The sequence below is a fragment of the Anoplolepis gracilipes genome, chromosome 6, assembly GCF_047496725.1.
Source record: "Anoplolepis gracilipes chromosome 6, ASM4749672v1, whole genome shotgun sequence".
Classification (NCBI taxonomy): Eukaryota; Metazoa; Arthropoda; class Insecta; order Hymenoptera; family Formicidae; genus Anoplolepis; species Anoplolepis gracilipes.
Window position 1 is genome coordinate 15585904 of NC_132975.1, and position 16630 is coordinate 15602533.

The 16630-nt window shown below is 36.4% G+C and overlaps 2 protein-coding genes across 3 annotated transcripts in view; one reads left to right on the top strand and one right to left on the bottom strand.

Annotated features, from left to right (window-relative positions):
- The window catches only part of LOC140667067 (unconventional myosin-Ie), a 35894-nt gene that overhangs the window by 8681 nt on the left and 10583 nt on the right, over window positions 1-16630 (top strand). The window contains exons 3-10 of the mRNA XM_072894739.1: window positions 382-471; window positions 586-680; window positions 828-1005; window positions 1901-2063; window positions 2167-2274; window positions 2472-2600; window positions 2890-3086; window positions 3620-3787. Of these exons, the coding sequence (XP_072750840.1) occupies window positions 382-471; window positions 586-680; window positions 828-1005; window positions 1901-2063; window positions 2167-2274; window positions 2472-2600; window positions 2890-3086; window positions 3620-3787 (1128 nt within the window). The remainder of the gene's footprint in view (window positions 1-381; window positions 472-585; window positions 681-827; window positions 1006-1900; window positions 2064-2166; window positions 2275-2471; window positions 2601-2889; window positions 3087-3619; window positions 3788-16630) is intronic.
- Window positions 382-16241, bottom strand: LOC140667073 (uncharacterized). Of its 2 annotated transcripts, XM_072894750.1 has the most exons (4): window positions 15929-16241; window positions 11420-11606; window positions 7425-7640; window positions 382-5728 (listed from the first exon to the last, which is right to left on the bottom strand). In XM_072894750.1, the coding sequence occupies exons 2-4, from the start codon at window positions 11572-11574 to the stop codon at window positions 5002-5004; spliced, it is 1098 nt and encodes a 365-aa protein (XP_072750851.1). In that variant the 5' UTR covers window positions 11575-11606; window positions 15929-16241; the 3' UTR covers window positions 382-5001. The 2 variants fall into 2 exon arrangements, with proteins under 2 accessions (XP_072750851.1, XP_072750852.1); XM_072894751.1 differs by lacking the exon at window positions 11420-11606.

Consider the following 16630-nt stretch of genomic DNA (forward strand, 5'->3'; position numbering starts at 1 on the left):
CTGTACTATTAGGGTAATTTAGACGGAAAATTTTTCTGCGACGCCTATCTTTAAGACCTATTGTAAAGGACAATTATATTTGTGATTAATGTTTGGCAATGGGATCTAAATTTTCTAGAATATTGCTGCTATAAATTCTAAACGTGACAAACAATATTCCAACAGATACAAAAAGTAGCGATAAATTTTAATTGACACATCTAGAAATCTATCTACTTTAGCAAAATATTTTTTTGAGTGTTTGATTTGCATGCTGTCAGAGAATTCAGTCTCTCGCGTAGAAAATATTCGCGTACAAATTCCGGGGCGCGTATCACGATGACTTAACGATGACAAATGATGACAATTGATTCGCGAAATGCTTCTTAATTATTGTACCAGACATGTATTGGACCCGTATTGGTATCGGTCAATCCGTTCAAGCAGATGCCGTATTTCGGAGAAAAGGAGGTTGAGATATATCAAGGCGCGGTGAGTTGAAAAGTTATCTTATCTTTCTCTTATCAAGAGAATTATATTATTTTAATCTTTTATAAAAAAATAGAGTTATACATGTGCAATAAAATTATTGTCATTATTATTTAGGCGCCGTACGAAAATCCACCGCACATCTATGGATTGGCCGACGACATGTATAGAAACATGCTGATTGACAACGAAAGTCAATGCGTCATTATAAGGTAAATAATTTGCAATAAGACTGTTTTAAGGTTCCCCCTCCCCCATTTTTTGTTAATTTTACCAACTCGTGTATATACTCGTATATATTCTTATATCGAAAAGAAAGTGTATTTACCATACGTGTTTTAAATAATTAAACTTTACAGCGGTGAATCTGGCGCTGGGAAAACGGTTGCCGCGAAATACATAATGTCCTATGTAGCAAGGGTGAGCGGTGGTGGCAGGAAGGTGCAGAGGGTAAAGGACGTGATTCTGGAATCAAACCCGCTTTTAGAAGCCTTTGGCAACGCGAAGACCGTGAGAAACAATAACAGCAGTAGATTTGTACGTATGCGGATCGATATACTCATTTTCACTGATTTCACTATTTCGTGAATAAGAGTGCGATGAAAAATCTCGATATAGGGTAAACGTGCCAATTATTGTGGGTCAACTAGTTACTATGCCCTTAATTTATTAATATCCTGCATAATAAAATCTAAATTGTGAAATTATGGATTATAATTTTTTTTTAAATTCAATTTTTATGTAGATATTAAAATTATATATATGAGATACATTTATATGCTTCAAATACTGAAAATAATAATTAAAATTTTTGATACCCGATGTAGCTTGTCTCTCATGTTAATCTTGTTCAAAAGCGCGAATATTTGCACGTCGATATGTAATAGATTAACATACATAACACAACGTAAAAAAAAAAAAAATAAATACTACATTATTAAAACCTATATAGATTATGAATAAATAACAGTTTAATTAATTTTCAGTTTAATTAATGTGGCTTTATTTTTAACGAATCCAATAATTGGTAAGAATTCCATACGTGTTTCTATTACTGCTAGTGTCTAGTAATTGAACAGGTTTTTTGTCAATGTGGCAGTTATTGTGCTCTCTAGCAGTACAATTGCTCACAGTATTTGAAGCACCGTATTTGGAAAGAGGGCACAGTACATGAAACACAGTAATTTATTTTTGCGATTTTTAAGTGTCTAGTAACTAACTCAAATCTTTTTAAATTTATTTTAATTATTTTTCAGTTTTTCCTTTTACGTTTTAATTACGAAAAAATGTATAATATTAAAAAAAACATTGAATTATGAATTTAATACTTTTAGAAGTAAAAAAAAATTAGGAAAACTCTTTTTAAATTAATAAAAATCATGGAGCGTCAGCTCAAGGGGCATAGTAATTGGCACACTTACTCTATTTTCAGGGAAAATACGTTGAGATGCAGTTCGGTTCGGGTGGTCAGCCGAACGGGGGCAAAATTTCGAATTTTCTTTTGGAAAAGTCAAGAGTAACTTGTCACAATCCCGGCGAGCGAAATTTCCATATATTTTATCAGCTGGCGACAGGCGCCAATCAGGAGATGAAAAGTGAGTATATAATCGACGAATAAAAGTATGGCTAGTGTGGATGAAAAAAAATGAAATTCGTACGTTCAAAGAATAATTATAATAAAATGTTTAAATTTGATAGGCGAATTCGGATTAACGGATCTCGATTATTATAAATATCTGAGTTATGGCGGCAATTATAAGGTAGACGGTACAAACGATGCGCGAGATTTCCAGGAAACTCTTAAAGGTATGTAAAATGATTAAATCATATTTCACAAAGTATTAATTGAATTTTGTGTAAATGTATTAATAGTTTAATTGACTGATAATTGACTAATAGTTTAACGTTTTACAATTATTTTCTAATATATTTTCTTATATCTTCTTTCTTTCTAATTGACAATAAATCTTATCTGTTATTTAATAATCATATATCATTTACAGCGTTGAGTGTTATGGATATAAAGGACATAGAGATGATGGATATATTCAGATTGGTAGCTGGAATACTTCATGTTGGAAATATACAATTTGCTGAGAACGGCAATTATTCGCAGATAGCTGATAAGCAATGTAAGACATTTATCTATCAAGAAATAGAAAAACAACAATGATTAATTATACGTATATAACTTATCTATTATATTATTAATATCTAACTTTATCTACCTAATCTATATATAAATGTATATAAAGTCGCATGATTAATCTAAATCTAAAATCTATATCGTGTGTCCTATCGGTTGATTTAAGATAAATTAATTAATTTTAATAATATAATATAGATATGTATAAGTGCGTTGTTATTATTTACATTCCGACCATAAGAATTTTTCCTAACCGTATATAAATATATTTTCAGTTCTCGAGTTTCCAGCCTATCTCTTTGGAATTTCCGCCGATCAGCTATCGCACAAGCTAATTTCTCGAGAATTCGAGTCAAAATGGGGTAGTCAATCTGAGAGCTTGGACGTAACACTAAATGTAGAACAGGCACTTTATGCCAGGGATGCCTTAGCAAAGGATATCTACGCCAGGCTTTTTGACTATCTGGTCAAGGTGTGATGTATTTGAAGTTTTAATATCATCATTCAAAATATTTAGCCCGATATTCATAGTCCTTATATTTAAGATTATTTTTAAATAAAATGCGAAAATGTTTTCCAACCACTTTATTAGCTCAATAGAATCTTAAAATATCTAAGATAATACTTATAATATTATCTTGAGTAGAAGAACGGGCTATGAATACCGGTCTTAGTCTACATGTAACATGGGAGAATGTCTTATGCAATCATCGCGTCTCATTGACAGAGATAAGCGAAAAAAATGATATTTTCAATAACTGTAGTATTTAAAATTTATACGATATAAATATCGACTTTTGTAAAAGATAATTTTTTTGCGCGTATAAATCTCTTCTCTCGTCAAAAAAAAAAAAAAAAAGCGAATTGACTTGCTTTTACAAACCTACATTTAATTTATCCATTTTCATCATTTTAATTTCTTCCACACACATCTAAAATTGTTATAAAATTTTATTTAAAAAATCATTTAGCTCTCCCTTAATCGAGTGATTGATGATTTTTCAGAAAGTTAATTCTGCCATGGAGACAAACACGGACGGATACGAAATCGGAATTTTAGATATATACGGTTTCGAGATCTTTGAGAAGAACGGCTTCGAGCAGTTTTGCATTAATTTCGTGAATGAAAAATTACAGCAGATCTTCATCGAGCTCACGTTAAAGGCAGAGCAGGTAAGTTTTTGTCGACATCATTTTCTTTGTAATTTACACTATAATATATTTATAGCGTTCAATTCAATTGCCAAAAAATGTGAGAAAATAAAAATGTTTTATCAGCACGCGCATACTTTCTCACTTATCGTTACAAGTTATTATTATATATTACTCTATTATCTTAATTCTATATTAGACGATTATATATACATTACAAACATATATATGTATATATATATATATATATATATATATATATATATATATATATATATATATATAGTATTCTATTTATGCATTCGTACCGCAAGTTGTCATATCTGGCATAAATTAAGCTTTTATTAAAGCCGACGACTCGACGTTAAATATGACGTTTAGATTCTCGCTGAGGCGAGATAATGTTTTATTATGCAATCACAGCTAGCCTTCATCGAGGTTTCCAAAGTTTCGTGACACTTGGAAAATGTCGAATTTAAAAGTTTTAGATTAATTATTATGTAAAACACGAAAAATATATAATTATCAGCGCTCTCTATAAAAGTTTGCGCGTATATATTGTGCGATACGTGAATAATTACTTTGTAAAATTCTCTCCGCGTAATCATTCTTTTTTGGTCGTATCTTTTTGTACTTTGAAGCTTCCAAACACGAGTACGTCCGAATTTCTTCGTTATCGCGAGATAGGGTAAACTCGGCTAAGATGGCCATAGTTTTTGAAAATGCAAAAAACATACTTTTATTTTGGCCATTTTTTAATAGCGCTTGGCATATTATCTTCACTAAAGCTTAAATTACGTAATATTATATCGAAATTAAAAGAAAAATATTTAATGGAAATTTTTTATTATCAAAATAGTACGACGTAAGCATCGACCATCTTATCCAACTTTTAAGGAAAAGATTTATAAAAGGAAAATATTTATAAAAAAATAGTGAAAACAAAAATAAAAATTATAGGTCATATAACAATTTACATATCTTTATAATATGTCTAACGTCGATTACGATAGCTCAACTGTCATTTTAAAAATATGATAAAGATTGATGACAATATCGTTATTTCAAACAGTGTATGCGATTATCTTTGATAATGACTAAAAAAGCGCTATGTAGCGATTATTGAAAAAATTACAGCCTATGGCCATCACACCCTAGTTTACCTTATTTATGCGTGTCGCATTTTTCACAAAGAAATCAATTTCGCGCGTATGAGTTTTCATTCGCTTATTCAATTATTCTTCGATGAAGCCGTACCCCGGCAAGATATCCGTCCTTCTAAACGCGTACCTTTGCACAGGTGTGGTTTGCGCCATCAAGGTCCGTATCTTGCTGGGCGGCGCGGGTATTTGTTTGGGCAGTTCGCTGGACGTGACCATGGAATTCTCCGTGGTTGACGGATCGTCCATTCTTTCGTAGAACGTCACTTGGTCGTTTGTCTTGCTACCTACCTCCTGGCTCTTGGACGAAACGACACCATCGACGCGACGATCAAACTTTTTGGGCGGTCGAGCTTTCCTATCTCGCGTCTTCCAGTCGGTCTGCCTCTCGAATGGTCGGGTTACCCTGAGGAATCCCACCGCGCCCTCGCTGGGGGTTGCCGTCAAGGTCGAAGGAGTTTCCTTGCGAAAGGAACCACTGTGTCCGCGTACGTTTACGTAGACTCTAGGTCGACCGTTCTTCAAGTAGTACAGCTTCTCGTCGAGGCTCTGCAGTTTCGGCGATGCTCTCAATAGGATCCGCTTATCGTCGTCGAAGGTGTCCAGCCGATAATTTGGGCTCAGTCCCATGTCGCGCACGCCGAGGATCGAGTGCGGGATCACCTCGGGATTCGGGTAACCGGGATCGCTCGGTATTTGCGGCTGCTCGCTGCTCTGCTGTTGATTCAGCATCGCGTGCATCAGGCCTTGCAGATTCGCGGCATCCATCTCGTCCGCGTTTCGCAGCTCGATTTCGACGAATCTACAGGAACAAGATAGAAAAGATGAACGTTTCACATTTTATTGGCATTAAGATATTATACGCGGCTTGCCCGCGCTATTACGTATACCGAATCGCCAGAGACGAGCGAATAAAGCGTTTCTCTCAGACGTTAGAAAATCAACTGTAAATACATAGGACGAGTAACGGATACGATTAAAATATATATTATCCAAGTTAATCGGATATTATAGCGGTAAGATAAACATCACAAGCGGAAGATTGCTTTTCGAACCGCGGTCCACGGCCGTTACTCGATTTTCACGACATTGCAGGTGTCACTGTTCAGAAATGCTTCTCTCTTCTTTACGGATATTCACGATTATTAAACCGCAACGATCCATTGCGGCCGCACGATAAAAGGCTCGAGATAATCGGTTTGGACCAGCCTTCATCACGCTTGATACTTTGCTCTCAAAATTGTCGGTTACTCTCCTCCTCTCGCCCTCTTTTTCAGATATCGATGTCTTAAAGATACGTATTGCGATCACGTAAATCTACCGTCGTTGAAATTGCACAGGAGTAATTACTCTCGGTCGAGTTTCTCACGTTTCTCGTGCGCCGACGAACGAAGACGGCTTTTCATTTGCCGCTAATTGGGCCGCTTTCTGCCGGTGAGAAAGAACGAGCGGGATTTTCCGCTTTTGTTTCAGCGGTTTAGAATCACGAGGCCTCGCAGCAAATATCGTTTCCTAATCGCGCTGTGAGTCAATCGAGAGAGTTTCCCCAAGAGAAGCCGTTAGAGTCTACGAGGTTTAATCGAATAGTCATCATGTTCCTCTATTGATACATATTTTAATAAAAAAATATATATTTTAAAAAATTAAATATATTACAAAAAATGAATCAAATATAATTTAATATTAGGGTAAACTAGGGAAAAGATGGCCACAGGCTGTAATTTTTTTCAATAATCGCTACATAGGACGCTTTTTTAGTCATTGTCAAAGATAATCGATATTTATAGTAGTTTATGCGCATACATTGTTTGAAATAATAACGATATTTCAATCTTTATCATATTTTTACTTTTGACTACCTGCAAAGTTTTTCACGTGTCCACTAAAAACGTTATAACGTCGAATAAATGACGGTTGAGCTATCGTAATCGACGTTAGACATATTATAAAGATATGTAAATTGTTATATGACTTAAAATTTTTATTTTTGTTTTCACTATTTTTTTATAAATATTATATTATGGTCATCTTTTCCTTAAAAGTTGAATAAGATGGCCGATGCTTACGTCGTACTATTTTGATAATAAAAAATTTCCATGAAATATTTTTCTTTTAATTTCGATATAATATTACTAATAGTAATTTAAGCTTCAGTGAAGATAATATGCCAAGCGCTATTAAAAAATGACCAAAATAAAAGTATGTTTTTTGCATTTGAAAAAACTATGGCCATCTTAGCCGAGTTTACCCTAGATAAAATTCCTGAAATATTTACATCAGTCTTTGTGAAAAATATATTTTGCAAGGACGCATCATCGTCTCGAGTTTGCGATCAATCGATAACAAACACCCGATTATTCATCGGCCTATTTCAAACTAGTTGTAAGATTCCGAGTGAGCGAAAGTGAACTGTCGAGCTCAGCAACGGCGTGTAATATCGATACCGGTCGGCGGTATGAAAAAAGAGAGGCACTACGAAAATATCTGGATGGTAATACCTGTAGTCCTCGGGTCTATCTATGTTGACGTCTCGCGCGGGAACGCCGTGTGACGTCAGAGACTTGCCTTCGAGCGCTTTGCGCGCCGACAAGTCCTCATCCTGACGGATGCGATTAGGATGCGACGAGGGCGGCCTCGGCAGAACCATCGCCGACGTGGTCAGCTCGAGCAGGACGAGCAACACGGTGGCGCAGACATTGATTTTCCGCGACATTCTGCAAAAAGATTTCCTCTCGTTATTATTTATCCGAATTATCCGATCTAGAAAATTAATAATCTATTATTAATAATCTATTCTATATTTTACGATCAAAAGATTCGAGCTTATTCGAGGTACGTTATTCGTATTCATTTTTACACATTCCGTTTGCCTCTGTAATTAAAAATTGTGATTCAAACGTCAAAGAGAAATTGAAGAGAGACCGCCGTTTCTCTAGCCGTCTTGGTCAACTCCTTTACGTAAGGCTAAGGCACAATGCGTGTGACTCCAATTGAAATTGCTAGCCCGGAAAGGATTAATAACGTGCGATTAGTCGTTTGATTGCGCGAGACAGCGACCGAATTTCCGTAATTATGCCGGTTACGCGAGAGCGCGTTATTCTTTCGTGAGTCGGAATAGAGATAGACCTCGGACGATTTTACGAGGTGTTTTCTTAACCGCCGAAAAAACCGTGCACGACAAAATAACGGGGCGATGCCGACGTGCGTGGACGTAACGGACCCGTTAGTAATAAACGTGGTGAAAGTTTTACGTGCGCCGACGACGACCCGGCCCCTGCTCCACAACAAAATGATACAATTTCTCTTGTTTTCCTTACGTAAGGCACGTAAGCCACGAGTATGCGTACAACCACCATCACTGTATAGAATATAATCGCCCATCTATCACCCTAAAATTGATTGTCGAGAAGACGAAGGCAAACGACGTTACAAAATAAAGCCCGAAAAACGCATCAGTTCCCCCTCAACTCGTTACACTTTTGCTGCCCGCGATACCTAGTTCGCACGTTTTTCATCGCCGTCTTCTAACTTTGCGCGACAACCTGTACGACAATGATCGAATACGAGAAACGATCGAAATGATCGATACCCTCTTGCTAGAGGAACGATCGGAATTTGCGCCCGTTTTCTATATCGCCCAACAGGGAAATTAATTCAACTTTTGCAACGCGTCGGATGAAATCTCACGTCGCCGTTCCTGCGGTATAAATTCTATATCCAGTTAGCCGCGAAATGATAATTGTTCGCCGCTAGCACGACGATACGTTCCAATAAGCATCCAGCTCTCCGCTCTGATGGCGCAATAATTGAACGGGATCGGGAGATTATTCTCTCGAATAATGCACTCGACTTTGCGTCGAGAGCGAGGTTGAGTAAGGCGGTGAAAAACTTGTGTCAAGGGTCTTTCCTTTCTCGTGTATGTTTACGTGTCATGTGATTGTTGTAATTCTCCGACGATTGGCGTTTTTCCCGTCAATCTCTAAAGAACAAATCTTTTTTTTTTTTTTTTTTTTTTTCTACAGCTATCTTTCGAAAAACACTCGAGAGATATACCTACGAGTGCGTCAGTAGGCCGCGGAAAAGGCAGCTTTCGTGAGATTTCACGGTGAGCCTGGTGATTTGAGACGGGCGCGGGCGCGGGCGGTGCCGCGAAACTCATCGAGGCAGGCCACGTGCGATTGTTTTCGCCTGCGGTTTCATCGCTTTATCTAAACGCAAAATCTCCTTTCTACTCTACTATCGGCGCAATCGAGGAAATGAAACGCATTTCGAATCGTCAAGTAGTAAGGATGGCTCATCCCACTCGCCATCCTGTGGAATTTATCGTACACTTTCGCACTCCATCCATCAAATTATCCATAGTATTACGTAGGCAATTTGCGCGAGTTTATTCACCCAACATCGTACAAAAGTCTCTCAAATTTTCAATTATTCATCATTCGATCCTCGAATTTAATAGCTGCAATTATAATATAAAGTCAATGTTCCCCTAAAGAGCAAAACTTATTTCGTTTTTTTTTCTCTCGGTCGTGAAAGTATTTATCTGCCAGCCGAATAATCGTTACAAACTTTTTCCATTTTGTTTACTACTTTCTCTTATTCTCCATCTATCATTTATATCGTCTTTTATTAGAAATTTATCAAAAGAATCAATGGTCCATAACTTGCAGAATCGCTTTTTATAGAAAATTAAAACCCAGAAATAGTTATTGAAACGGTCGAGTGGTACATATCGATGCCACAAGTGGTTATAAAAAAACAATTTAATTAAACTGTTAATTTTTATTAGCCAACGATATAATTGTTTTTCTAGAAGGATCTTTAAGAGATCGTTTTTTAAATCATGTTTTAACAAGTTTCGAAGAAAAACAATTTAATATTTCAAGACAAATATCTCTTCAATAAGTGCAACAATCTCTAATAAATTTTAAGCAGCTTGATCAAAATAATAATTTTGAGAAAGAAAAGAAAGCTATATACCATATATTCCAAGGTATGCAAAGGTATGATGTAAAGAAAATGATGAGAAAGCCGCGTAAAATATATCGAGAAGGATGCGTTATCGCGGATACTGGTTTGAGGAAATAGGCTACATTGGTTAAAATATATACAACAGGACGACTGCGGGTTCTCTCGCACGACGTCCGTAATCTCGCATTACCGTTTTGCGCTCGGCAAAAGTATAACGGAGAGTCCCCGCGCGCTCTCTCTCGCTCTCTCTCTCTCTCTCTCTCTCTACTCGACCGATTCACGTCGCCAGATAGGTGTGGTTCACCCACCTCGCCGGTGAACAGGTTCTCTTAAAAAGTGCAAGTGCAATCGTTGCCCCGGTGAACGTGCTTGGCTAACGCTGGGCGAAGCGGAGCGTGCGACTCCACGTGGAGTCGATCTGTCAAGCGGCTCGGTGACGGCTCTCCGACGTTCTCACCAGTTGCGCGCTTACCGAATCGCTTGACATTTTTCATACCGACGTCATCGCCGCGCCGGTGCCCTGCGCTACGTTTTCTTTCTATATCGATTTTCTCCTTTTACGCTCTTTATGTAATCTATCTATACGAGTCGAGAATATTATTTAAATCAACTAGTTGGATAATCAAGACTTTTCAACACACATTCGCATACATTTGCGTGATTCTACAAATAGCTTCATAACTTAATCTGTCTCGGTCAATTTTTAATCAAGTATCGAGGACAACTTGTCCAATTTGCGCGATAAGTCCCGTATAAATGTATTTATATTTGTAATTGCAGCTTATCGTTGCTTCATTTCCTACATCTCGCGAGGACGCAAAGTGACTGTACGAGTAAATATGCTTAATTTTCGAGAAAGTTACAGACTCGATCAGGTTTCTCGACTGATTTCTTGCGGTTGAAGAATAATCAAAATCGCGCGGTTTGCGTTAATCGGTAAGGTTTTCCCTTAATCGTTGATAAAGAATGTCTTTGGAATTTCCTTAAAAAATAAACCTGAACCGACAAATAAAGTTTTCAATTTTCTTCGAATATCCGGATATCACGAATGAAATATCTCGAGTAATTTTAAACGAGCGAAAATTCAACGAGTTTTTAACATTAATTAGCGATTAGAAACTTTTACTGTAGAAATTATATCGATTTGACTTGAAAAGATCACTTGCAAGTCTTGTATCGATCGTAACGTATTACGCAAGTGGAATGATATGGAATTTATATGCCACTCTATATGCATACAGATACACACACTCACATATATATATATATATATATATATATATATATATATATAAACGAGCGACAGACTTTGTCCGTCGAAATAGGGCAAGAAAGAAATTCGTAAAGTTATCTCTCTATTCATTGTCGCGCTTTCAGTTCTGATTAATGAATACTCGCCGCAAAACACACCATAATAAAAGGCCATTTGTTCCTCTCGTATCCGCGAGATCAAATTTAAACGCCACGTTAAATCTTTCCATTCGGGATAATGTAGCGCAAAGAATAAAAATGAACGACTTACAGCGTATTTACAATCGATTCTTCGTCTCGAAAGGCGTCGTGCAATCTAATGCAGATCGCATCGGGCGATCCGTATGTAGATCTCTCGGGAACGAATGAAGACGAAACGGTAGTAAAGTAGAACGTGGAGAATTTATTGTCGCAGCCTCCGAGCATGGCGTATGCTCGTATTCATCCGACACGCGAGGCTGGAACGAATGCAAATAGGGATTCATATATAAAATCGTCGATACAACGTTATATATTCGCGCGTAAACTTATTTCGTATATCGGTAAGTCGGTTCCGTAGAGAAATCTAACGAGGAATATTTACGCGTTTTGAAAGTATAACGCAAGATGAGAAAAAAGAAAAAAAAACGATATTTCCTCGTTTTTATGCATAGGCTAAATTCGAATAAGATGGCCATAGTTTTTTAAAATGCATTTAAAAAACATACTTTTATTTTGGTCATTTTTTAATAATGTTTGACATATTATCTTCGCTGAAGCTTAAATTACGTATTATTACATCGAAATAAAAAGAAAAATATTTAATAGAAATTTTATATTATCAAAATAGTACGACATAAGCATCGGCCATCTTACCATACTTTTATTTTGGTTATTTTTTAATAACGTTTGACATATTATCTTCACTGAAGCTTAATTACGTAATATTATATCAAAATTAAAAGAAAAATATTTAATTGAAATTTTATATTATCAAAATAGTACGACATAAGCATCGGCCATACTTTTATTTTGGTTATTTTTTAATAACGTTTGACATATTATCTTCACTGAAGCTTAATTACGTAATATTATATCGAAATTAAAAGAAAAATATTTAATTGAAATTTTATATTATCAAAATAGTACGACATAAGCATCGGCCATCTTACTCGACTTTTAAGGAAAAGATGGCCATAATATTTATAAAAAAAAATAGTGAAAACGAAAATCAAAATTATAGGTCATGTAACAATTTACATATCTTTATAATATGTCTAACGTCGATTACGATAGCTCAACTGTCATTTATTCAACGTTGTGACAGTTTTTAGTGGACAAGTGAAAAACTTTGCAGGTAGTCGAAAGTAAAAATATGATACAAGATTTATAATATATATATAATAAACTACTGTAAATATCGATTATGAAATATCTTTGATAATGACTAAAAAAGCGCCCTATGTAACGATTATTGAAAAAATTACAGCCTATAGTCATCATACCCTGGATGAATAATATATTCACAACATGATTTTAAACACGCCATCATCTATAATTGTCTATTAAACATTTATTTATTTATTTATTCGCAATGTATCAAGCAATCAGCGAATCGTATATATAGTGTAATATTTACAATAAATGTCCGTGTATTTAAACGTTTATTTTCTCTCCAATCATAGCGTATAAATTCGAATTTTAATAGTTATCTCGACCTTTGCTTATTTACCCGATATTACTAAAATAACGTACCGTAACAACCGTAATTCGCGGTAAAAGTAAAAATATGATACAAGATTCACAATATCGTGTAATGTCTATCTCTTGTAGATACTTATTATAAAAGTAATTGTTAGATCTTTCACATCGCGAACAACGATTCGCGCGTATCGAATATTAAACCGGTAAATTTTTTAATTAACAGACGTATTGCTCCGCTCACATGAAGGAAAATTTATTACACCTGTAATCGCAATATCGCGCGTATATTATGTCGATACGATAAATCGAAGGAGTTCACGCTCGTTAAATAAAAGAATCGAGACGTAAGAGAACGAAATCAATGACGCGTGCGCGCGTGCCGATTTCACTATATTAATTAGTATTCGTAATCGTACGCATCGCAACGAGACGAAAGAAAGTTTTTTTTCTCTTTCCTTTTGCGTTGTCATTGTTATTCGCTTTCCTCTAGATCGATAACGGATATAAACGGCTCTTGTGAAATAAATCTATTTTGACGACGACATGAGAGAAGATTCCTAGACAATATGGTCGATATTTTTTAAATATTCGAGACCAGCTGGTTACTACTTCGGAGGACTTTTGATCATAGAATCGCGTACGCGCTGACGAAGACAACCTGCAGTGAAAAAAATATTTTGCTAATGTAGATAGATTTCAAGATGTGTCGATTAAAATTTATTATTAAATTATCGCTACTTTTTGTATCTGTTGGAATATTGTTTGTCACACGTATAGAATTTATAGCAGCAATATACTAGGAAATTTAGATCCCATTGGCAAATATTAATCACAAATATAATTGTCCTTGACAGAGAGTAGGCCTTAAAGATAGGCGTCGCAGAAAAAGTCTATTTTCCGTCTAAATTACCCTAATAATACAGATATAAATTCTGTCTCTGTCATTTAAATTTAAACCGATTATGCGCCATCACAGTATTTATAATACTTCTAATAATTGATCTGTTTCAATTAATTGTTTACACCTAGAAAATTTGTGTTCAAGTTGCAAGATAATTTTTTGGAGTGTGGCAATGGTCAAGGCGAGCTATCGCGCCATATCGGAACTTAGAAAGTGGAGGAAACGTTGCCGGTTGCATGCGAACTGGTCGACTCCCACGCCACACTTACGGGCACTTGCTTACATTCTTACGTAAATACTCGGCGAGGATCTCTCGATCGCGCGTTATCGTTCGCCGACCGTCGAACCATCGCTCGTCGTGCCGCACAAGGTGCTACGAGGAAAGCAGAGATGCAGCAATTAAATTCACACCTCAATGGAAAGTGAGAGTCTTGTGGTCAAGGCCCGGAGGCTGGGCCCCGGGATGTTATTCGAGTGTGTTATCCTTTAGCGACTTGAAAGGATAGAGAGAAACTTTTGCCTATCTAAATTATGTGTTCTCATTTACATAAATTCATCATTCGCCCCGGTCCTCGGAGCTGAAAAGAAACAATGTTGTCCTTGTTCCTTTCTTTGCTTCCTTGCACGCGCGTTACAAGACCCCGCGAGCGAGAAGGCAGAATTTTACAACGTTAAAGTAGGATACTCGCTCGTGCACGATGCGATGTAAAGGCGATAATTGTAGCAACTATTATTACATGTCAGTTTTGCCGCGTGAGATGTTAAAATAGAAGTGTTACGTGCCGCTGAAAAGAAGAAAAAAAAAAAAAAAAAAAAACCAAAAAAAACCGCAATCAGAGTGCCGCGCCTTTTCTCGTTCCGCTCGTCGCGGAGGAAGGAAATGTTCGCCAGGTTTGAAAACGTGGTCGCAGTCGCCGGATCGCTTTGATAGATCAATCATGATTGTCCCGCAGCGGACACGAAACCAACAGTACACTTAATTGACCCTTTATGTAACTGCGCACTTTTTCACTCGCGCGTGAATCGAAACGTCATCTCGCGCTCTGTTCTCCTTTATTCCATCGAAAGTGAAGACAAAGCGTGATCAAAGATTCTTCCCTAAGGAAAAAATTAACGTTCCGAGCGATTGTCATTAATTAAGATAACTTGTTTGTTATTCATCGCGCTACATTTATCCTACTACGCCTCTAATCAAACCGTACTTGTTGAAAACTATCAAGAGAGAGAGAGAGAGAGAGAGAGAGAGAGAGAGTAGTAAACATATCGGAGAATATTTATCGCAAGTATACGCAGACGATATCCATTAGGAATGACGTTTAACGAGCTCGTTTTGATTACAATTTTGCGGCCGCTTCGTTTGTGTTGTGCGATTACAATAGCGTTTCGCAACGCAAAGCAATTAACTTCCATTAGAAGATTATTGGCGGATGTCGAGCGGTTTAATCTAACGCAAATTGACGATTGCGAAGTATCTACGTATAAATGAATATTGACCAAACGTCTAAACCTTTAAATGACGTTACGTTCGAGTCATTTGATAAAATTGTCACGCGATTCTTTTCTTTCTTTCTTTCTTTTAAATTTCCATGGCCAATATTCCGCTTTATTCTAATCGTACTTTTATATCGAGACAAATTTTAATTAATAAACTTTAATATTTTGCAATCGCATTAATAATGATTATTTTATCCTTTAGATTCGATAAGATTTCAATATCTACTTTCCAGTCAATTTATTACGTTTTAATGAGTCCTTATAAATCACCTATCACGATGCAAATTTAAGTCGCTTTTATTGCGGGAACAATCACCACGATAAAATTTGAATAAACATTATTCGAACTTCGAAATCTTTTTTACCTATTCTCCATCACGCTATTGAAATTGATCACTGCGTGAAATCATTGTCGCAAAATTCGTGACATAAATACGACTATTGAATGTGCCAATAAACTTTGCAAATAAATTTCGATTAAAGCTAAAGAAATTACTATTTAACCGAATCGATCAACAGATTATACTTATCCGCTCTATCTATAAAAATGTTTTATTTAAATCCTGAAAAATTATTTAATAACGATAAAATATTAATCAAAAAATGGCTATATTACAAACGCAAAAAATAAATAAATTATACTGTAAAGCGCGCTTAAAGCGTTCTTAGCGTATAATATTGAAGAAAAGCGAATGTGTGTACCTGAGGGACAAGGGAACATATGATCTTGAATCCAACACCTTGTAGATGTACCTGTAGAATCGGTTTCTCGTCTATCGTCCACGGTCGTTATTTTTCTTCAGCCCTCAAGCAGATAGATTCGAAATCACTTGATCTTCTTATTATGCAACGCACGATCCATTCGTCCGCGTGCGCGCGAGATTCGCGCCGATCGGTATCATCTACAACGAGGCTCGACGATGAAACGTGGTCGCGGCTCCGTGTTGCACTGCGGCCAAGGATCGAGTGAAGGTAATGAAATAGCTAAGTGAAGCGATATCGTTGTCTTCCTCTCTCTCTCTCTCTCTCTTGTTCTTCCCACGTGCGGCTTCCACCACTCTTTGCATTTTAAGATTTCCTGATTGGCCGTCGGCGATTTTTAATTCTTCTCGCGACACACGCGACTCGCGAAAATCGAGTATATTTTGGAATAAAAAATCAATTTCCTTCTTTTCACGATACACGATGGGATTAATTTAAGTCTAGCGTAGATATTTTACATCTCTGAAAAAAAAAAAAAAAAAAAATAATAATTTTGCTTTTTTAATCAAAGAATTAAAGTGCGTAGAGAGAGCTTTAAAGATTAAGAAAAATGAATGCATCTTTGCAAGAATGTATATTTGCGAAGAGAAAAGGTCGAGCTCGAATTTCACGAGGCAATCATCGCCGCAGCGAATACGCTTA

Excerpts from the sequence above, each read along its gene's own strand:
- LOC140667073 (XM_072894750.1), bottom strand. The coding sequence starts at position 11,574 with ATGCTCGGAGGCTGCGACAATAAATTCTCCACGTTCTACTTTACTACC. Across the intron at positions 7,641-11,419 it reads GAATCGATTGTAAATACGCT|AATGTCGCGGAAAATCAATG; the intron begins GTAAGTCGTTCA and ends ATCTTTTTGCAG. Across the intron at positions 5,729-7,424 it reads GATAGACCCGAGGACTACAG|ATTCGTCGAAATCGAGCTGC; the intron begins GTATTACCATCC and ends TTGTTCCTGTAG.